The 17,809-nt window shown below is 43.1% G+C and overlaps 1 protein-coding gene across 3 annotated transcripts in view; it reads left to right on the plus strand.

Annotated features, from left to right (window-relative positions):
- Positions 1-17,809, plus strand: part of RFX8 (regulatory factor X8) — a 74,711-nt gene that overhangs the window by 37,399 nt on the left and 19,503 nt on the right. Inside the window, exons 5-11 of one of the 3 annotated variants that reach the window (XM_056128386.1) lie at positions 2,345-2,408; positions 7,774-7,884; positions 8,654-8,731; positions 11,416-11,529; positions 12,555-12,705; positions 15,247-15,305; positions 15,881-16,037. In XM_056128386.1, the coding sequence (XP_055984361.1) occupies positions 2,345-2,408; positions 7,774-7,884; positions 8,654-8,731; positions 11,416-11,529; positions 12,555-12,705; positions 15,247-15,305; positions 15,881-16,037 (734 nt within the window). The remainder of the gene's footprint in view (positions 1-2,344; positions 2,409-7,773; positions 7,885-8,653; positions 8,732-11,415; positions 11,530-12,554; positions 12,706-15,246; positions 15,306-15,880; positions 16,038-17,809) is intronic. The other 2 variants (XM_056128394.1, XM_056128402.1) reach the window with 2 other exon arrangements.

Here is a 17,809-nt window from a genome sequence, read left to right on the forward strand (position 1 = left end):
TGTTTAATTTCCAATTTTGAAATAATTTAAGAGCATGTCAGTTGGTTTTTAAAACTGCCAGGGTTGGAGGCAGGTAGGTGAGCAACTGGGTGTAGGGTTTCCCTCATTGTTCTTTTAAGTCAATGACTAGATTTAGTTTCTAAATTTAGAGGATCAGAAGGAATGTCTCCTGAAAATTATTGTCACTATGGGAAGTTTGACAAGGCCTGTCCAAGTGTGGTGCTGTGATGAGTACCTGCCAAAACTGGTTAACCGATCACAAAATCCTGATTTGTTGGCATGTAATAAGATACTAGGATGGATGGATCTCCAGTCTGGGTTTTCCTAGCACTTTAACTGTCATTATCTCCACTGACAATTATTTGTGTAGCACTTTTCTTCTCTATGAGCTTTAACTATTCTTTGAGAATGTTTGCCTTGTATGATGTGATCATAACTATGATCATAACACCTGACTCACTGTAAATACTGATGAGTGATGAGAATGGATGGATGGGAAAATGGATGGATGCGTGAATGGATGGATGGGTCAATTGATGGATGGGTGGGTGGGTGGATGGATAGGTGGGTGGATGGATAGATAAAGGGATAGATAGGTGGGTTGATGAGTGGGTGGATAAATGTGTGATTGGGTGGAGAGATGGGTGAGTAGATGGATGGATGAATGAATGGATAGATGGACAGATGGCAAGGTGAGTGGATGAATGAAAAATGGAAAGATAGGTGGGTCAATGAAAGTGAATATATTTATACCATGGTCTTACATTATTTTTTTAAAAAATACTAGACTTAGAATACTTACACAATGTGGAATTTTAGAGAAATTGATTTCCTTTCAATTAAATTGAAAAACATCTCACAAGACATTTTTAAAACATCTCTGAAAAAATTATGACTACCTTTTTAATTTAAATTCATTTATATTAACCTTTAATCAGTGAGCTCACATTTCTGATATGTTCTTCATTCATTCTAGGCATTATTTATTGTTTGAAGTTTTATTTATATAATCCCCAGAATCTGTGTGGCAAAGGTATAAATGTCATTTTTGTCCATGCTTCCCTGAGTTCTGATTGAGAAATGACAAATAGAACTCTTAAGGCATTTTAATTCTTTAACTTTGGCTCTGCTTGTATCATCCATCAATGCAGGTATCATCCAATTTATTCCTCTACGTGAATCAGATACCATGTCCCCAAACCCTACTGCCTTTGAGCAGGAGGTGAGAAGGGAAAACATCACATTTTTCATTGTGATAACATCTCTTACTGAAAGATACAAAGTGATCATCTAGTTGATTGATATCCAGACTCTAAATCTATTTACCTACTTTTGTGTGTGCCTGCATTTGAACCCAGGCCTCATATCTGCAAGCCTTGTGCTCTACTGCTAAGCCACACTCCCAACCGAACTGTCCTTTCTTTTATGATGAAGTGTCAGTTGCAAACATTAATCTGATGATACCAGACAGTTTTCCTAGTGGAAGGAGCTGGAAGAGAGCTCACCAGGCTGCGTCCCACATCACTCCTGTGCAGTAGACCTTTGGCATCCATTCCAGAGTCTACTGAGTTTTCACAGAGCTGTAAGGTCTCAATGTTGAAGCCAACAGAGCAGCGACAGCCCTGAAAACAGCACGGGCATGGAGCAATATCCCCCACCCCCCTTTCCTGGCATTCAGAGAAAGCATATTTCCTGTGCAAAGGGGAGATTTTGAGCTCTCAATTTCTCAGATGCCCACAACTAACTAAATGGGGAAAGGTGCCACATTGCATACACATTGTATAAATAATAATAACAAGCAATTAAAACAATTACTAAGATGTAGAATGAATAAAGAACACAGCAGAAATAAAAGAATCTGCTCTCTGTGATGTACAGCTTTCTCCATGATCATGTATGGAGCCAAGTGGCATGGTGAATAGGGATTGTATCTCCGAATGAATTCTCAATGTCCTTGCTTTGTGAAGGACAAACTCCTGCAAACATCCATGTGGAGGAGGTTATTGTTTTCAAAGCCCCATATCTGAAAGTATGAGACTTTATTTACATGATGGGTTTTTTTTCCCCTCTCACAGGAATAAACTCTACTCATGATCACATTAGACACTTGCCTCTGAAGAAAATGACCCTTTTAATAGAAATAAATGGCTGTCCTAGTTACAACAATGAACTTTCAAAAAAAGTGATATTCCAAAATTGAAATCATTTGTGGATAGAAACAGAGGGGAATTTTGAAATAAAACTTGAGCCCTGTACGAATAACTATGCAGCAGAAGAAACTATTCTTGGTCTCAGAAACAGGTGTCTAACTAAAATTATTTCTCTGTTATCTGTTCTGTCACAGTGGAGATGTCGCTGCCTTTGAAAAATCCCCTAATTTTAGCAGCCTTATCCAGCAAGAAGAAACAGTGAGTCTGATCAATAAAACCTGAAATGCTCACAAGTAGATGAGACTTTCTCTGTATGTCATGTGTTCTCATGGACAACTGCCCTTTCCCCCAATGTTGATCCTTCACCGGGAGCCACTTACTGACCTGGTACAGACAAAGACCCTGTCTTCCAGCATGACAGCTGTTTAACTGTGACTTTCCCCACTGTCATTTCAAAAGCTGCATAAATTGTTAGCAATAAGTTTGTGTGAAAGTGTTGCTATGTAACAGTAATAGCTCTTTGAATTAGGACACCAGAACTATTCATAGCTAATGTATGATATCATAAGTTGACTATTACTTTAGTTGGCCAAGAAGACATGAAAATACTTGATACTGTCTTGTTGATAGGGTGAGTGGATAACCTTTTGGGGAAGGAGGGGAGAGTGTCTACAAAGTTGTCCTCAGGAGGCACAGGCTCTTACCCCACGATTATCAGACACTCAAATTGATGGTCCTATGAGAGAGCCTGAGGCTACAGCACTGCTGGGAATGCTGGGGGCCTTCAGGGGTGCACCTCCAATGACCAGGAGACAATGCAGTGCCAGGGATCAAACCATATCAGTAACATGCAAGAGACACACCTTAACCCCTGCACTATTCCTGGCCCTAAATAGAAAACATTTAAAAACCTTGTTTTGTGATAGTCTATCTTGAGGGTCTGAATGGGTTGTAAAAGAAAAGACAAACATGGTCTGGAGCTGTAATACCGCAGGCAGGGTCCATGCCTTGCACAAAGCCAATTTAGGTTCAATCCCCAAGACTGCATATGGTCTCCTGAGTACCACCAGGAGTGATCTCAGAACTCAGAGCCAGGAGTAAGCCCTGAGCACTTCTGGGTGTGGCCCCAAAAAACAAACAGGGAAACAAAAGACACCCATGACTATGCTTGAATAGAATCCAGTGTTATAGTTGGGGACATAGACAGAAAGCAGCTTCTGCAGAGTCACAGTGCAGGTTATTGGGGGGCAGAGGAGGACTCTGGAAATGCGAGTGGGAGGGAGGCTCTGGTAGACCAGAGGCATTAAGAAGTTTTTGTGGAAAAAGAGCCTTTGGTGTCTCCTACTGCTTGAGTAACACATCAGCATACATTTTATGACTTAAAGCAACAGAAACTTACTATGTCACTGTGGGGACAGTCCCAAGTCCATCATGATTCTCACCAGCCTATGATCTAAGTGTTAGCAGACCTTCATTCCTTGGAAGATCTAGGGGGAATCTGTTCCCTTTCTAGCTCCTAGAGGCTGCCTTGTGCCTTATGGCCCCTTTCTCTACCATCAGAGTCAGCAAAGGCAGGTGGAGTCCTAACTGCATCTCCCTGGGTTTTGGTAGATGGAAAGGTTTCCACTTTTAAGGATAATTATGATTACAGGTGCTGAACTGAATAGTCAAGGCTGTTGTCTGACTTAGGTCGTTAACCATAACCACATCAGCAAAGTCTATTTTGCTATGAACGTTAGGATGTGAACTTAGGGAAAAAATATTTTGCCTGCTACACTAGCTCTTGAGCTAATCCTCACTGGGTTCCCGGGATTTATTCTTGAGGATGTGTGGCCTTTATTTGTGCCAGGAGGTATGTAGGCAATGAGGTGTCCTAGTGGAGGGTGTTGGAGAGCAGAAGACTCAGAGTGAGGTCCAGACGGAGGGCAGCTTGTCACTGACAACCGAGGGATTTGAATTTCTTTCAAAGATTGTAGGATTCAGATGAGAACACTCCTTTAAAAAGAGAATGATAGGGTACATTTGTTTTGGGGAGATCATTTTGGGACCCATGACTTTAAGGATTCAAGAAGGACAAAAACATCCAGAAGAATCAGCAGAGACACTCAGGGAGGGAGAGACAGTGATTTGATCTCTCCATACCATCTCTAGGAGCCAATCCATAGTTCTGCTCACTGAGAGTTGGTGGAATGTATGGATAATAATCCCAGTGACATTTCTCAGAGCGGTTGCAATGTCAAAACCCCAAATTATATAAAATACTCAGAAAATATAAATAGGATCACTTACATTTTTTTCCATTGTCATGTCTTTGAATTCACTTCACTTAATCTCTTAACTTCCCGTTAGTTGTCGAGTTGCTCGAGCGGGCGCCAGTAACGTCTCCATTTGTCCCTGTCGCGTGCTAGTGTAGCCCAATGGCATCTGTTCGCTCCGGGAACATGAAGGGCCTCAAACTGATCGTTCATGATCTTGAGGAAGAAGTCTGACCATCTGGTAGGTGGGCAGCCACGCAGTCTTTTGACATCCCGTGGAATCCAGTCGGTAACAGCTCTAGTCCAGTGGTCATCTTTAAATCTCATTACGTGACCAGCTCATCTGATTTTCGACACCTTGGCAAATGAGACAGTGTCCCTGATTCTTGATCGTCGAGGGATGTCAGAACTCCGGATTCTTTCTCTCATTTGAGTGAAATGTGATATTCCAAGCATAGCTCTTTCTATTCTTCTTTGGGAGACCTGAATAGCGTTCTCATCTTGTTTGCATAGGGCCCAGGCCTCTGAGGCATATGTTAATGCAGGAAGAACAGTGGAATCAAAGAGATGTGCCTGGAGCCGGAGGTTCTTCGAATTACTTTGAATTACTTCTCTAGAAAGAGAAGCACTCCTATTCCTTCCTGAAAACCTTGTCCTGCAGAAATTCAAACGTTTGTGATTTTTTTCATACTTTCACATTCTATTTCTGTTTGCTTCATTGTTCACAAAAGAATTTGGTCTGTGCCTTTTAAAATACTTTTCCCCCCTAAAAGATCAGTTCTTTTAACAGAAAGAAGTCAAATAGAGCTAACTTCAGGCAAGCATGAATTTTCTTTCTTGTTTTGTTAATAATAAGTTTACTTTCTCATTCCATCTATAATGATTTCTTAAGTGTCTTTAATACAATATTGCCAGATGACTCCTCTCCTCTCGAACAGGTAAAACAGATGTATTTGCCAAGTTGAAAGGTAATAATTTGCTAGAGTTAGACAGAGAACTGTCTTGTCTACAGCTGCTATTCTCAAATTGAGTGTTAGTGAGGTTCACTGGGAAGCTGGTGACAGTGATAGATTTATGGACTCCCCTGGTTTACACAGACCTGTGAGGTGTGAATCACAAGCAGTGTCAGTCAGCAGGGATTCTGGTCTCACAGGTTTCAGTATAGCACTTGAGAACAACTTGCTCTGATAACAGCTGCATCTGTGTGGGAGAGCACCAGTGAGTGAGTGCCAGGAAGATGTGCTTTGGAGAGGAAGGAGGACAGAGCAAGGACAGGATGTGGTAGGTATGTGAGATTAGTGCAGAGTTGGAATTGAAGAGTCCTTAGTTTTTTCCTAATAGAAGTACTGCTGATGATCAGTGAGTATCATGAAATAACCACTTCCTCTTTGATGACTGTCTGAAGCATCATCATCCCCTGCTGTCCAGGGGACAGTCAAGCCAGTGACCTAAAGTGGTTTTATTTTTAAAAAATAAATTAATTTGGGCATGAGGGTTTGGCTCATATACAGTGGTGCTCTGTGCTCAGGGGTCTCTCATAGTGGTCCTTGGGAGACTTTGTGGTACTGGACATCCAGTCAGGGTCAGCTGCTGCAAGATGAAACCCTGTATCATCTCTCCTGCCCTTAACATGATTAAAATGAGGATTAAACAGCACCAACAGAGACAAAAGGAGACAATGAAAACAACACATGAAGTTGTCACCTTCCTGTGCCACCATTTTATGTATTGACTTAATTAGCTAGACTCCTGCTTTATTTCAAAACCTGTTAGCAGACAGGATTTTTATGTGACATCTTTGCCCGGCAAGCTACTGAGAGTATTCGATATGCCAGACACAGTAACAACAAAGTCTCCAATGGAGATGTTACTGGGCCTGCTGGAGCAAAGCATATAATATGTATTTTTATTTTCAAATCAAATCAAAATGTTACCATTGAGAAAGAGAGAGAAAGAGTAATGCAGACATTAGGATTTTGAGAAGACTGTTCAGCATCAACCTGATCTTCAGTACAGTATTAATTGATAATACAGAACCTCACAGGAGGGGGGAGGGGAGCTAATAATACCTCTCTTGCTTTGTCATTGTGTGGGATGGAGCTAAGCCATGCCAGACTTAAGGGTGATCCCACGAAGTTCTAAGGGTCACCCTCTCTTCGGAAGGCTGTACTGTTTCCTAGATAAGCAAGGACAGAAAACAACTGACGACCTACATAACGCATCTGCTAAGCAAGAAAAGAGTCAATAGGCTGGTGAGACGCTAAGCACCTCTGAGCCAAGGAAACTGAGGATGAAGTCTGACCTTGGGACTGTACTCCTGTGATCAAGCCCTTAAATTCAAAGAATGAAGAGGAAAATCCTTGTGCAGTGTGGCAAGCTCTGCAGCACAATTTCCAACTCCTAAGAATGACTTCATCCTGTGTGAGGAAACAAGTTATTTGAAAGAAGATTGAAAACCCTCAAAGAAATCATTTATAATAAAATTGACGTCTTTTCTTCTGACCAGGACTAATTGTGAGAACAAAAACCTGCATGGCAAAGGAAGGAAGTTGAGTTTCCTTTTTTTCAACATTATTATGCTTTCTTTTACACCTTAAAGAAAGTGTTTTAACATTCTGTAGTTTGCTCCTCCAAAGAGAAATTGGTGCCTATCATTTTCCCTGTTAGTGAGGTCCTGAGATTTCTGATATTAGTAACCATTTTTTAAATGTTGGCGTGATGACCCAGGTAGCATGTGGCATTACTTTTAGGTGGAAGAATTATATTGTCAAGGGAATTATAAATGTGTTTGTAGGGGCTGGAGAAATAATGCAGTGGGTAGGATGCTTGCCTTGAATGCAGACAACCTGGGTTCAATCTTTGGCACCCCCTATGGTCTTCTGATTCCCACCAGAAAGTGATTTCTGAGTGTAGAGAAATAAGAAATAAGCCATGAGTGCCATCTGGTGTGAACAAAAGCAAACAAGCAAACAAAACAAAAAAAGAAGAAATGTATTTGTAGCATTAACTATTCATAGATAATATTTTGTAGTATATTTGTGCATTGTATAGTTTTGTATCATACATTTATAAAATACTTCCATATGACAAGAGTAATACATCTGGGTGATATATAAATTTCTAACTTTTCCTTGATAATTATGTTCACAGAATTAGAGAGGAAGGGTAGATAGTATTGTTTAGGATGAAATCAGGGGATAAGTTGCCCCAGCAACTTATATGAGACCAATCAATCATTTGACTAGAAGTGTGGATAAACAGTAATAGAGAACATTAACTTTGAGTAGCAATAGGATTTTCACATGGCTTATATGCAAGAATATACATGCAATTTAAAATAAATAATTTATTCCGTAAATGGTTTGTAGTGTGAAGATGTTTTGCCAGTGAAGACAGACCCAGGAGAATCAACTTTGTCTGAATTCAGAAGATGTCCATTCTGGGAGCAAGAACTGGCAAAGAAATATTCCTGCAAAATGGTGGGCTATCACAGACACTAACTTTGCATGCCCTAAACCTGTAGGGCAATGGATATCTTTTTATTCTGCTTGTGATCATTGTAGTAGCAGGATGAATAATGCTTTCTTTCACTCAAATTCATGGGCTTGGCCAAGGTGGTCAGGACATTCATGCCTGCTCCCCCTGCCCTAATAGAAAGGCTCCAACAAGAACCATTCTGTCATCTTCTAGTGGGAGGGCCTTCCCTGGACAGAGAAACAAAACAGAAACATAAATTTTCTAGAAACTGGGTCTGGGGAATATGTAAAAGGGAAGCTGGGGATCAGGGATAAAGGAAGATCAGTGGCCTTTGTAGCAGATTCTATAAACCCTGGAAATAGAGGTGTCATGGCATCAAAAATGAAAATTCACCATCTTAGCCATATATGTGACTCCATATCCCTGAGAGCAATTTCCTGCTGGAGATATGATTCAGTGGACTGAGAATATGTTTTTCAGAGAGGAGGCGGAAGTTTGATTCCTGGCACCATCTGGTCCCTGGGCGCATAGCTTGGAGTAGGCCGTGAGCACCTGGGAATGACCCTAAAAACCAAAAGCCAACCCCCACAAAATAACAAGGCCTGGTTTCCTCCCAAAGGCACAGCCTCTGAGCCAAACCACAGTATTTTTTTGTTGTTGTCATAGTGAAATTGGAACTAAACAGCCTCTATGTGCTTCTAGGAGTCCTTGAGGATCTGCTGCTTTTTGAAACGGCTTGAAAATTGAAATAATTTTTCATATGCTTCCTAGATGGCCTTCCTAGCTGATGAATATTGCAACTATTGTCAAGACATTTTACAGAACGTGAGGAACCAAGAACTGGAAAGGGTAGGATTTTCTCTATAGAATTCAAGCATGTAGAATGCATATTTAAGAAAAGCACCCTAAAGGGATGTTTGTGATGTCACTGTGCTGATGTGCTAGTGTGTGTTGGTGAATTCTGAAGATATTTCCATGTACCAGTGTTTGGAAATCGTCCTTGTTGCTAATAGGCATAACTTTATATTTTAAATACAAGTTCAAGTATGTTTCTAGATTCTAACTCTAGTCTATTGTGCATAAAACATTAATAATATTATTCACTCTGAATAATGCCAAAGAAACATTTTGTTTGTATCCACTGACTAAAAATGAAGCAAGACTTTGAAGCAGAGGGAAACTAACTTGAGTAATAATATGATTGAATTTGATCTATAGTTGGTTGTGGAAAACATGAATTAGTCCTTTCATCCTTCTGAATCTTATCTTTTGCAGCATAAAAATAAAAATGTGGGGGCTAGAGTGATAGCACCACGGGTAGGGCGTTTGCCTTGCACACGGCCAACCCAGGTTAAATTCACAGCATCCCATATGGTCCCCTGAGCACTTACAGGAGTAATTCCTGAGTGCAGAGCCAGGAGTAACTCCTGAGAATCTCCGGGAGTGACCCAAAAAGCAGAATAAATAAATAAATAAAATTAAAATGTGGGGAATCTAGTATACATTTAAATCAAAGTTTTTCTTACACATCAATGTTCTATTGAGAGAGAAATGCAGATGTCTACAGTGTGTCCCTGTACCCCCTGTACATTAGTGCAGTAGAATGCAACTCTATTCACACTGGTTCCTCAATACATTTTTCTTCCTGCATTCACTCATTAAATACTAATTTGATAGTAATACTAATAAATTAGTATTATCAATAGCACAGTGGTAGGGTGTTTGCCTTGCGCACAGCCGGCCCAGCTGAGCTGGGTTCAATTCTTCCACACCTCTCGGAGAGCCCGGCAAGCTACCGAAAATATCTCGCCCGCACGGCAAAGTCTTGCAAGCTACCCATGACATATTCAATATGCCAAACACAGTAACAAAAAATCTCACAATGGAGACGTTACTGGGCCCACTTGAGCAAATCGATGAACAACAGGAGGACTGTGACCGTGACCAAATAATTTTAAAAGTAATGAGATAATTAATAATTAAGGTCGTTATCTTAATTTTTAATACCCTGTGACCAGTATCCTTTCTGAAACTACGAGGATATATTCTCCATAAGAATTATAGTCTGGTGCTAAAAGAGTACTTCAGTATTGTATTTAGAGTCTGCTACTAAAAAGAGAAATATAAGCCATCACCTGAGACAGTATAACAAGTTATAGAACAGCAGCATGATTAGACTGTTCTGGGTGCCCTGAGATGGCTAAAGAATGCTTCCTCCCAAGAGGAAGCTATGTTGCTGGCTCTGTAGCAAGTCTGAGACCAACGGAAAATGTGGAAGAGAAGGAATTCCATATAACATCAATGACGCTATCTAATGAGGCAGTGCTGACTGCCAGGATGTGACCGAGATGGGAGATTTGTCTTCTCAAAAACAGAGAGGTCAGAGAGGAGGTGGAAAAGTTGCTGGCACCCAACAGGACCTGTGTGCCTTGTGGAAATTGTGATTGTTTGATAAGATTGTGATTGTTTGATAAGATTGTGATTGTTTGGAAGGTTTCAGTGACAGAGACCGCCATATTGGTGTGAAGAGGGTGATGAGGATACTGGACTCTGCATGTGGTACAGCCATAGAGACATTAAAAAGAACAGGGGACAAATCAGAGGAATATTTCTGAGATAAACTTAGCCAGGCTTGGTGACACTTAACATCGTGGTGAATAATTGAGAAGACTTGAGCCCATGGTTTCTGATTTTTAATTCTGATCCATCAGGCCCCATGGACCACACTGTGGTCACCAATCCAAGAGGGAAGGGATTGGTGCACTGTCCAAGCCATTGCTGTGTTTTCTGTCTAGTCTCTTTAGAGAAGTCTCTCTACAAATGTTTCCAACAATAGGGTTTTGTGTAAGAGGTCCATCATCAGGTAATTCAAAAATTGGCCCTAACTTTTTTGACAGTCTCTGCAGGGGAATAGCACCAATGATAGTCATTGGTGGGTCCTTGTATTCCCCTGTGCTAAGCCAGTGGGAATTCCAGAAAGGCAAGTCTCTAAGCTGGAAACTCAGTTCAGTCACTTGGATTCTGAAAACTCATTATTAGTGAAAATAAAGAAAATCAAAGTAGCTGCCATTTTGTTCCTCCACAGATCTTGTCTGGTTTTTCAAGAAGGCTCCTAGTAAAAACACTCCAGTCCCCTTTTTGCTTATACAGTTCTTAGAAGAAGTACGTCTTGGTGATGAAGATGATGCCTGTTTGGTTACATCTCTTTCTGACCTGAAAAATAATAGAGATATTCCATCAGTTAATGAGCTTTTTTTGAAAGCCATTGTCTTGTGCCTGTGACCCAAACCTCATCTTATTGTAATCAAGAGGAGCCCCCTGGTGGTCAGAAACAAACTTTCTTCTGAAAAGTGTCCTGAAAATTATGTTCCACATTATCCCATCCAACTGGTAGGGGCTCTGATAGGCAAAGCTCTGGATTGATTGGATGAAAGTCCTCCCATTATCATTGGGAGCTGCTGAGTTGAGATGGGAGATTCATCTTCTCAGGTATAAAATGAGTTTTCAGAGACGTGTTCTTTGGTTTACCTCAGGTGGAAGATTTGCTTACTTCCTTCTGGAAATCTCTGCAGCAGGACACAGTCATGCTGATGTCATTGCCTGATGTATGCCAGCTCTTTAAATGCTATGATGTGCAGCTGTACAAGGTAGGAAGCTGTGTGTGTGTGGGGGGGGGAGGTGGAGGGGTTTACTCCTGTGTATTTGAGGCAGAAATTGATAGCAGATGCGGGGATTGGCCTCAAGCTCCTTCTCTGCAGACTCCTGGTCTCCAGGCTCACTGAGCGGTCAATATAGGCCCAGATGGACCAAATCCTTTATGTCTCTCTTAAAGAACTTTTTTTTCCCTTTTGAATGCTGAAAGAGTCTAAGTGACCCCATGTCAAAAAAAAAAAGTCAATACATAAGGGGACTTATGATTCCAGTAAACCCCAAAACAGAGTCAGACTTTTTTTCCTCTGGTACTTTCAACAAAATAAGACTGTATAAATGAATACTTGGAATAATTCATTTGGAAATGCTAAGATTCTTTTATGAAGTTCTGTCTCTAAAGTGAATACTATATTTAGGGAGTAGATAGACATTGGATGCCATAATTTCTGCTGTAGAAATATGTTCTCCTTCAGCTAATCATGAACCTTGGCTTTTATTTTAATTTGTGGGAGAAGGACTGGGGTCATATCCTGTGGTCCTCAGGGCACTCTCCTATCTCTGTGCTCAGGGGTCACTCTGGGTAACTACAGGGGCCTGATTGTGGTGCTGGAGATTGAACCTGGGTTGGCCAAGCACCTAAGCCACTATGCTATCTCTTTGGGTTTTGCATTTTAACTCTTTAGGAAAAACACTGCTGCTTCTCAGTTTTTAACCCAAAAGCTAAAGACTTTAACCCAAAACTGAAGACTCAGTCCACCCCATAAGTCTTTTGTTGGACCCATTTCAGGACTACCCCCAAATTTTAATTTTTTCAGTCAATCGTCAATATCTTAAACTTGATGGGAAAAAAATTCAATTCTGCTGACACAACATATGACAGTGAGCAGGACAGGAGCTACCCTCAGGCCAGGGAGCTGGGGCTGCATTCTGAGTTGTGACAGACATGACCCTTGATCCCTGGCCTTTGAGGCCTGTCACCTGCCTGGTGTCTTGACTTTGGTATCTTTCCCACCTGCTGTAGGGACTTGAGAATGTTCTTCTCCGAGACTTCTTGGAAGATGTTTCTATTCAGTATCTGAAATCTGTCCGCTTATTTAGTAAGAAATTTAAGCTGTGGCTACTTAACGCTTTGGAAGGCTTCCCAGCCCTCTTGCAGCTCTCCAAACTCAAAGGTGGGTCTCCACAACAAATGAATACTGTGAGAGCAGATCAGCAGAATGGACTCTCAGATGGGGTCCTTTTCCCTCCAATAGTACATCCCACAAGGCCTGACCTCAAAGAAGGACAGGCCCTCAGGTCGTTCTTTCTTGTCCATGTATATTTAAAACTGTGGATATTTATGTATTTTATAAGGGCCACTCATGGCAGGGTTGGTGGTGTCAGGGCCTCCAGCCATGTCCAACAGCGTGGGGCGGGAGTGTATGTGCTGGGGATGTTTTGGGGGGGTGGAATTCGGGCCTTACATAGGCTCTGTGTATTTTATACCACTTGTTTGTCTCCCCCACACATACATCAGCCCACCATGGTGCATTTCTGTGTTGCTCCATCTGTACTTTCACATATTCACTGCATGCAGAATGCCTGCACTTGCCTCCAGCCTCCAGCATTGCCAATGCCCATCTTCTTTTAAAAAAAAAAAAAATATATATATATATATATATATATATTTATTGAATCACTGCGAGAGCAGTTACAAAGCTTTTGGGTTTAAGTCTCGGTCAAACAATGAAGAAACACCCGTCCCTTCACCAGTGCACATTCTCCACCACCAAAACCTCCAGTACACCCCCCATCCCATACCCTACCCCACCTGTGTGGCAGATGATCTCCACACCATTCTCTCTCTACTTTGATCACACTCAACATTTCAACACCAGACCCACCACATTATTATTTGAGATTTCACCCCAACACTCATATCTGCCAAAAAGGCAACATTAGACAATCTGTCCTCCATTGCTGATTATGAATAGCATATGATCGTGTGATTTTGTAATTCTGAAATCTTAATAATTAAATCTGAGGGATTTCTGCCAAAAGCTGCTGGGTTCCGAGATTTGTTTCTGAGTCTCTGGGATCATGGCGTAAGCAACTCGATCAGTAGCCACGGAGCCAGTTCATGGGTGGTGACTCGGGGTCTTGTTGGGGCGGGGGAGGAAAGGATCAGTTCCACCCCCATCCCATGAAGCCCCACGTGTCTCATCACTGTGGTCCCCTACCTGGCTGTCCATTGGCTTCTGGAAGATGGTGGACCCCAGTGCCCATCTTCTTAATCCAGCTCCCTTTCCTGCCCCACCAATAGGACTAACAAGGGTTATCTCTCCCACATCCTCCCCCTTTTTGCTTCCTCTGTCCTTCAGAGAACATGAATGGTTGGTCAGGGGCCTGGTTGCTATTTAGAATGATAACAGGTGTAGGGAGTCTGTGACTGAAAGAAATGCGCGAGGTGAGGGTGTCCATGAGGAGCTGCTGATGTGGGTGAGAGGAGGGGCAGGGAGAGGCTGAGGGCAATTGAGGGCAAGTGTAAAAGGGGCCTTGGGAAAGAAGCTCAGGGGTGTGTCTTGCCTTTCAAAGCAAGCCTTAGACTTCCTCTCTCTGGGAAGTTCCTGCCTCTGGAGGGCTTTTCCATCCCTGCTCCCCCTCCCCCATAAGTGGAATATTTCCATCAGGTCCTACTGGGACCAAGATTTCCAGAGTGAGCACTGAGCATAGCCAGGGCTGCAGGACTGGGTGGAAACAGTCCAACAGTTGTGCCAATAAGAGCAAACTGATGCCTCTCCCTTCCTGCCTCAACCCTTCCCTCTGACCTCACCCCCTCCTGCCTCTCCCTAACCTCTATTTGCCTCTCCCTTCCCTCCTTACCCTCCCTCCCATCTCAATCCCTCCTACCTCACCTTACCCTCCATTAGTCTCTTCTTTCCTTGCCCATCCCTCCCCTCCCACTTCAGACCTCCCACCTAACCCCCTTCAACCTCACCCTCCCTGGACCTCTCCCTTCCCGCCTCACCCCTTTCCTTCTTCCTCCCCCTTCTCCCCACCTCATCCTCTGATACCTGACTCTCCCTTTTCTGAGCCTCACTCTACCTCCCACTGGATCCCTCCAACCTTACCTTTCCCCTCCACCTCACCTGGTTCCTTGGTTCCTCTCTGAACTGCTCCCTTTTCTCCTATTGCCTGGGAGCCTGACCCTGCTGTGGGGTGGCCCTGTGTACATTTGTGGACCAACCTGAGAGACAAGCCCCTGGAGGGAAGAGTTATCAGCAAACACTCAGAGAGCAAACACAGCAGCAGTGTCCCTTGTAAATATTTGTCAAGTGAAGAGATGGACTCTTTCTTGAGCAGAGAACTTCTCTCTGTTTCCTCTTTCGTCCCTTCTTTGGATTACTCTCTGAGGACAGCACTGTAAAGATGGAAAAGTTGGAGGAAACTCAGGGTTCTTGGGCAAAAATGAAAAATTCTTTGGTGCATGTCTGCGGGGCTGGGCTGATGTGTTTTTCTGGCAGGCAAGGATACCTTAGACATATCCCTGCAGAATGTGCTGGTCAGGGGAAGGGCCAGGGCAGCAGGGAGGCTGGGACATAGAAGACTTCTGGGGTTCAGAGAAGTTGGGTACAGGCCTCCCTAGCTAACCTCTGCACCTGCCCTTCCCTGAGTGGAACTTAAGAACAGGAAGCAATAGTATCAGTAATGGCCACATGTCTTGTTGTTCACAGAAGTTACTGTGTTTGTGAAAAGACTCAGAAGAAAGACATACCTTTCCAACATGGCGAAGGTAAATGCCCGCTGTTTTCAGTTGAGCACCAGAAGCTGGCAGTGTCCCTGAAAGAGACAAGTTCCCTGTACAGAAGGAGCAAGTCACCCAGTGGCCAACAGGCGAGGGGTGGTGACTTCATAGCAAACCTGGTACAACCAAACAGTCAGGCAGTGAGATAGACAGACCAACAGACACCTACACTCTGTGCATGCCTCCATGATCCTGACACACTACCTCTGACCTTATCTCTCCTGGGATGACTCACTGGTGTCAGTGTTTGAGGAAGTCAGAGGAGAGCTGAGCATGAGATGATGTCATTTCAGCAAGTGGACCCTCCAGAAATGGGTTTGCGAATCCTTTGGCAACCAGCTCAGGTTAGAGCTTGGGATACTCCGCTCCAAGTCAGTGTCAGCTCTGCAGGACTCGGTTGGGGCTTCTTCTTCACTGTCTGCAACTGTGTGCTCAGGGCATGACCTATTCTTGACGCTATTCATGACCCAAGAATAAATAAGTAACCTTGATTTGTAAAGGGGTTGGGCACAATAAAATAATCTTCAATGGTGTATGTTTTATGCTTCCCCCACTATCTCTAGACTATGAAAATGGTTTTGAGAAATAACAGAAGAGTCAGCATTCTGAAGTCTGATCTCTATGCCATCATTAGTCAAAACACTTGGGATATTTCTAAGACACCTCAGCCCAGTGACCAGAGCAGCATGGAAGAGGTGGAAGACGACACAGAGACAAAATGTAATCTTCCTTCTCAGCTTGCTTTACTGGAGCGTTTGGTAAATCCCTGGGCTGGCATGGTCACCATTGATGTGCAAAGTTCTTTATAAAACTTTACCTTATATCTGACACATCTCTTCCTGCATGCGGGTGTGTGGCCTTGCCTGGTCTGTCAGAGCTAATGCAGATCTGTTGGGTGAAAGGACAGGTGAGTGTGCTCGCAGTAACAGTAATAAAGTCATAACAATATTTGATTCTGATGTAGAGGGCTCAGCTGTCACCTGAGGAACACACAGATGCATGAGATGCATCACACACAGATACATGCATGCCATTGAGCAGAATTAGATTCATGGAGAAAAGAAATGACTCAACCTTTCCAGGGCACAAGTATTGGTAGAACCAGGTGCTAACTGTGGCCCTAGGTTCCCAGGAGGACCCTCACACAAGGGTCTGTAGATTGGCCTGCAATCTGGGAAAGGGTCAGACACCGACTCCCACATTTGTTCAGAGAGGGGAAGATCTTCTCCCTGGAGCTTCTCCTTCAGGGTCCATTTTCTCCATACACAGCGGCAGCAGATTCTGTCTGAACAGAAGTGAGTCAGCGTTCCACCTTGCTGATTTGTTGCCAAAGAGATTTGTCTCATATCATGTTAATTTCTCACTTGATCACTTGATCACTTGACATCCTATTACTTATGGATTTGCTCAAGTGGGTGCCATAACGTCTCCATTCATCCCTGTCGTGTGCTAGTGTAGCCCAAAGGCGTCATGTTCGTGTTAATTTCTCACAGCACAAAATTTTAACCTTGGTGATTTTACTCCTTTACAAACAATTGAATTAAGCATGGTCAATATTCTTACCCTGTTCTATCTAATCACTATTTTTGTTTGTTAATTTTGGGGCCCACTCAACAATACTCAGGTCCCCATTCGCCTCTGCCACCCAAGACCCAGGGTTACTGGGCTCTTGTCTTGCCTCACAGAAAAAAATTTCAGGAGTAGACAAGCAGTGAAGTAAAACAGATTTTATTTGGAGGTTTTGAAGGGAAGGAGGAAGAGAAAATGGGAGAGAGTAGAGAGTAACATGCTCAAGAAATAACCCGGGCTTCTCCAAGGGCTGAGAGAGCCCCTACACACATCCCAGCATTAGGCATGGAAGCATGAAAGTCCACATCTCAAGAGGGGAGATGAGTGTGACAAATGTGCTCTGGTAGCACGTTATGCTTGGCAGCGTGGGCACAAGCAGCACAAAGGCTTAGGCAGTATAGACAAAGGCTACCTTTGTTCAAGGAGGCCTTTAAAGGGTTTCTCCAACCTGCCCCCATGACCTAGGTAAAAGTCCACTGCTAAGGAGGTTGTCTAGGGGGATTGGGAGTGGTGATGGTCTTCTTTGAAATTCCTTTCCTGGCCTTTTGTTTTAGCAGGAGCTTCTGTCAAAGGGGGTTGGTCAGGTGTCAAAGAAACAACTTGGAATTGCTGATGAATCATTTTCAGGTCCTTAATTGGTCTCTATCTCTGCTTCTGTCATTTCTGTAACGGTCCAGCCTCCTCAGGGTCTGTTAAGGACTGTCACTGACACCAGTTCTCCATGAGATCAGGGCTATTACTTCCCAGGACATTTACTGCTGTTGCCTTGGGAGGGGGCCTTCCCTATCTGCCTGCCTGCCTACATCAAGTTGACTGTCAATGTGGTCACTTCCCAGGCAAGTCATTGGAGAGAGGGAAGATCTTCCCCTCTCTGAACAAATGTGGGAGCCGGTGTCTGACCCTTCCACAGATTGCGGGCCAAT

This window comes from Sorex fumeus, unplaced genomic scaffold, assembly GCF_029834395.1.
Source record: "Sorex fumeus unplaced genomic scaffold, SorFum_2.1 ptg000006l, whole genome shotgun sequence".
In the NCBI taxonomy this organism is placed as follows: Eukaryota; Metazoa; Chordata; class Mammalia; order Eulipotyphla; family Soricidae; genus Sorex; species Sorex fumeus.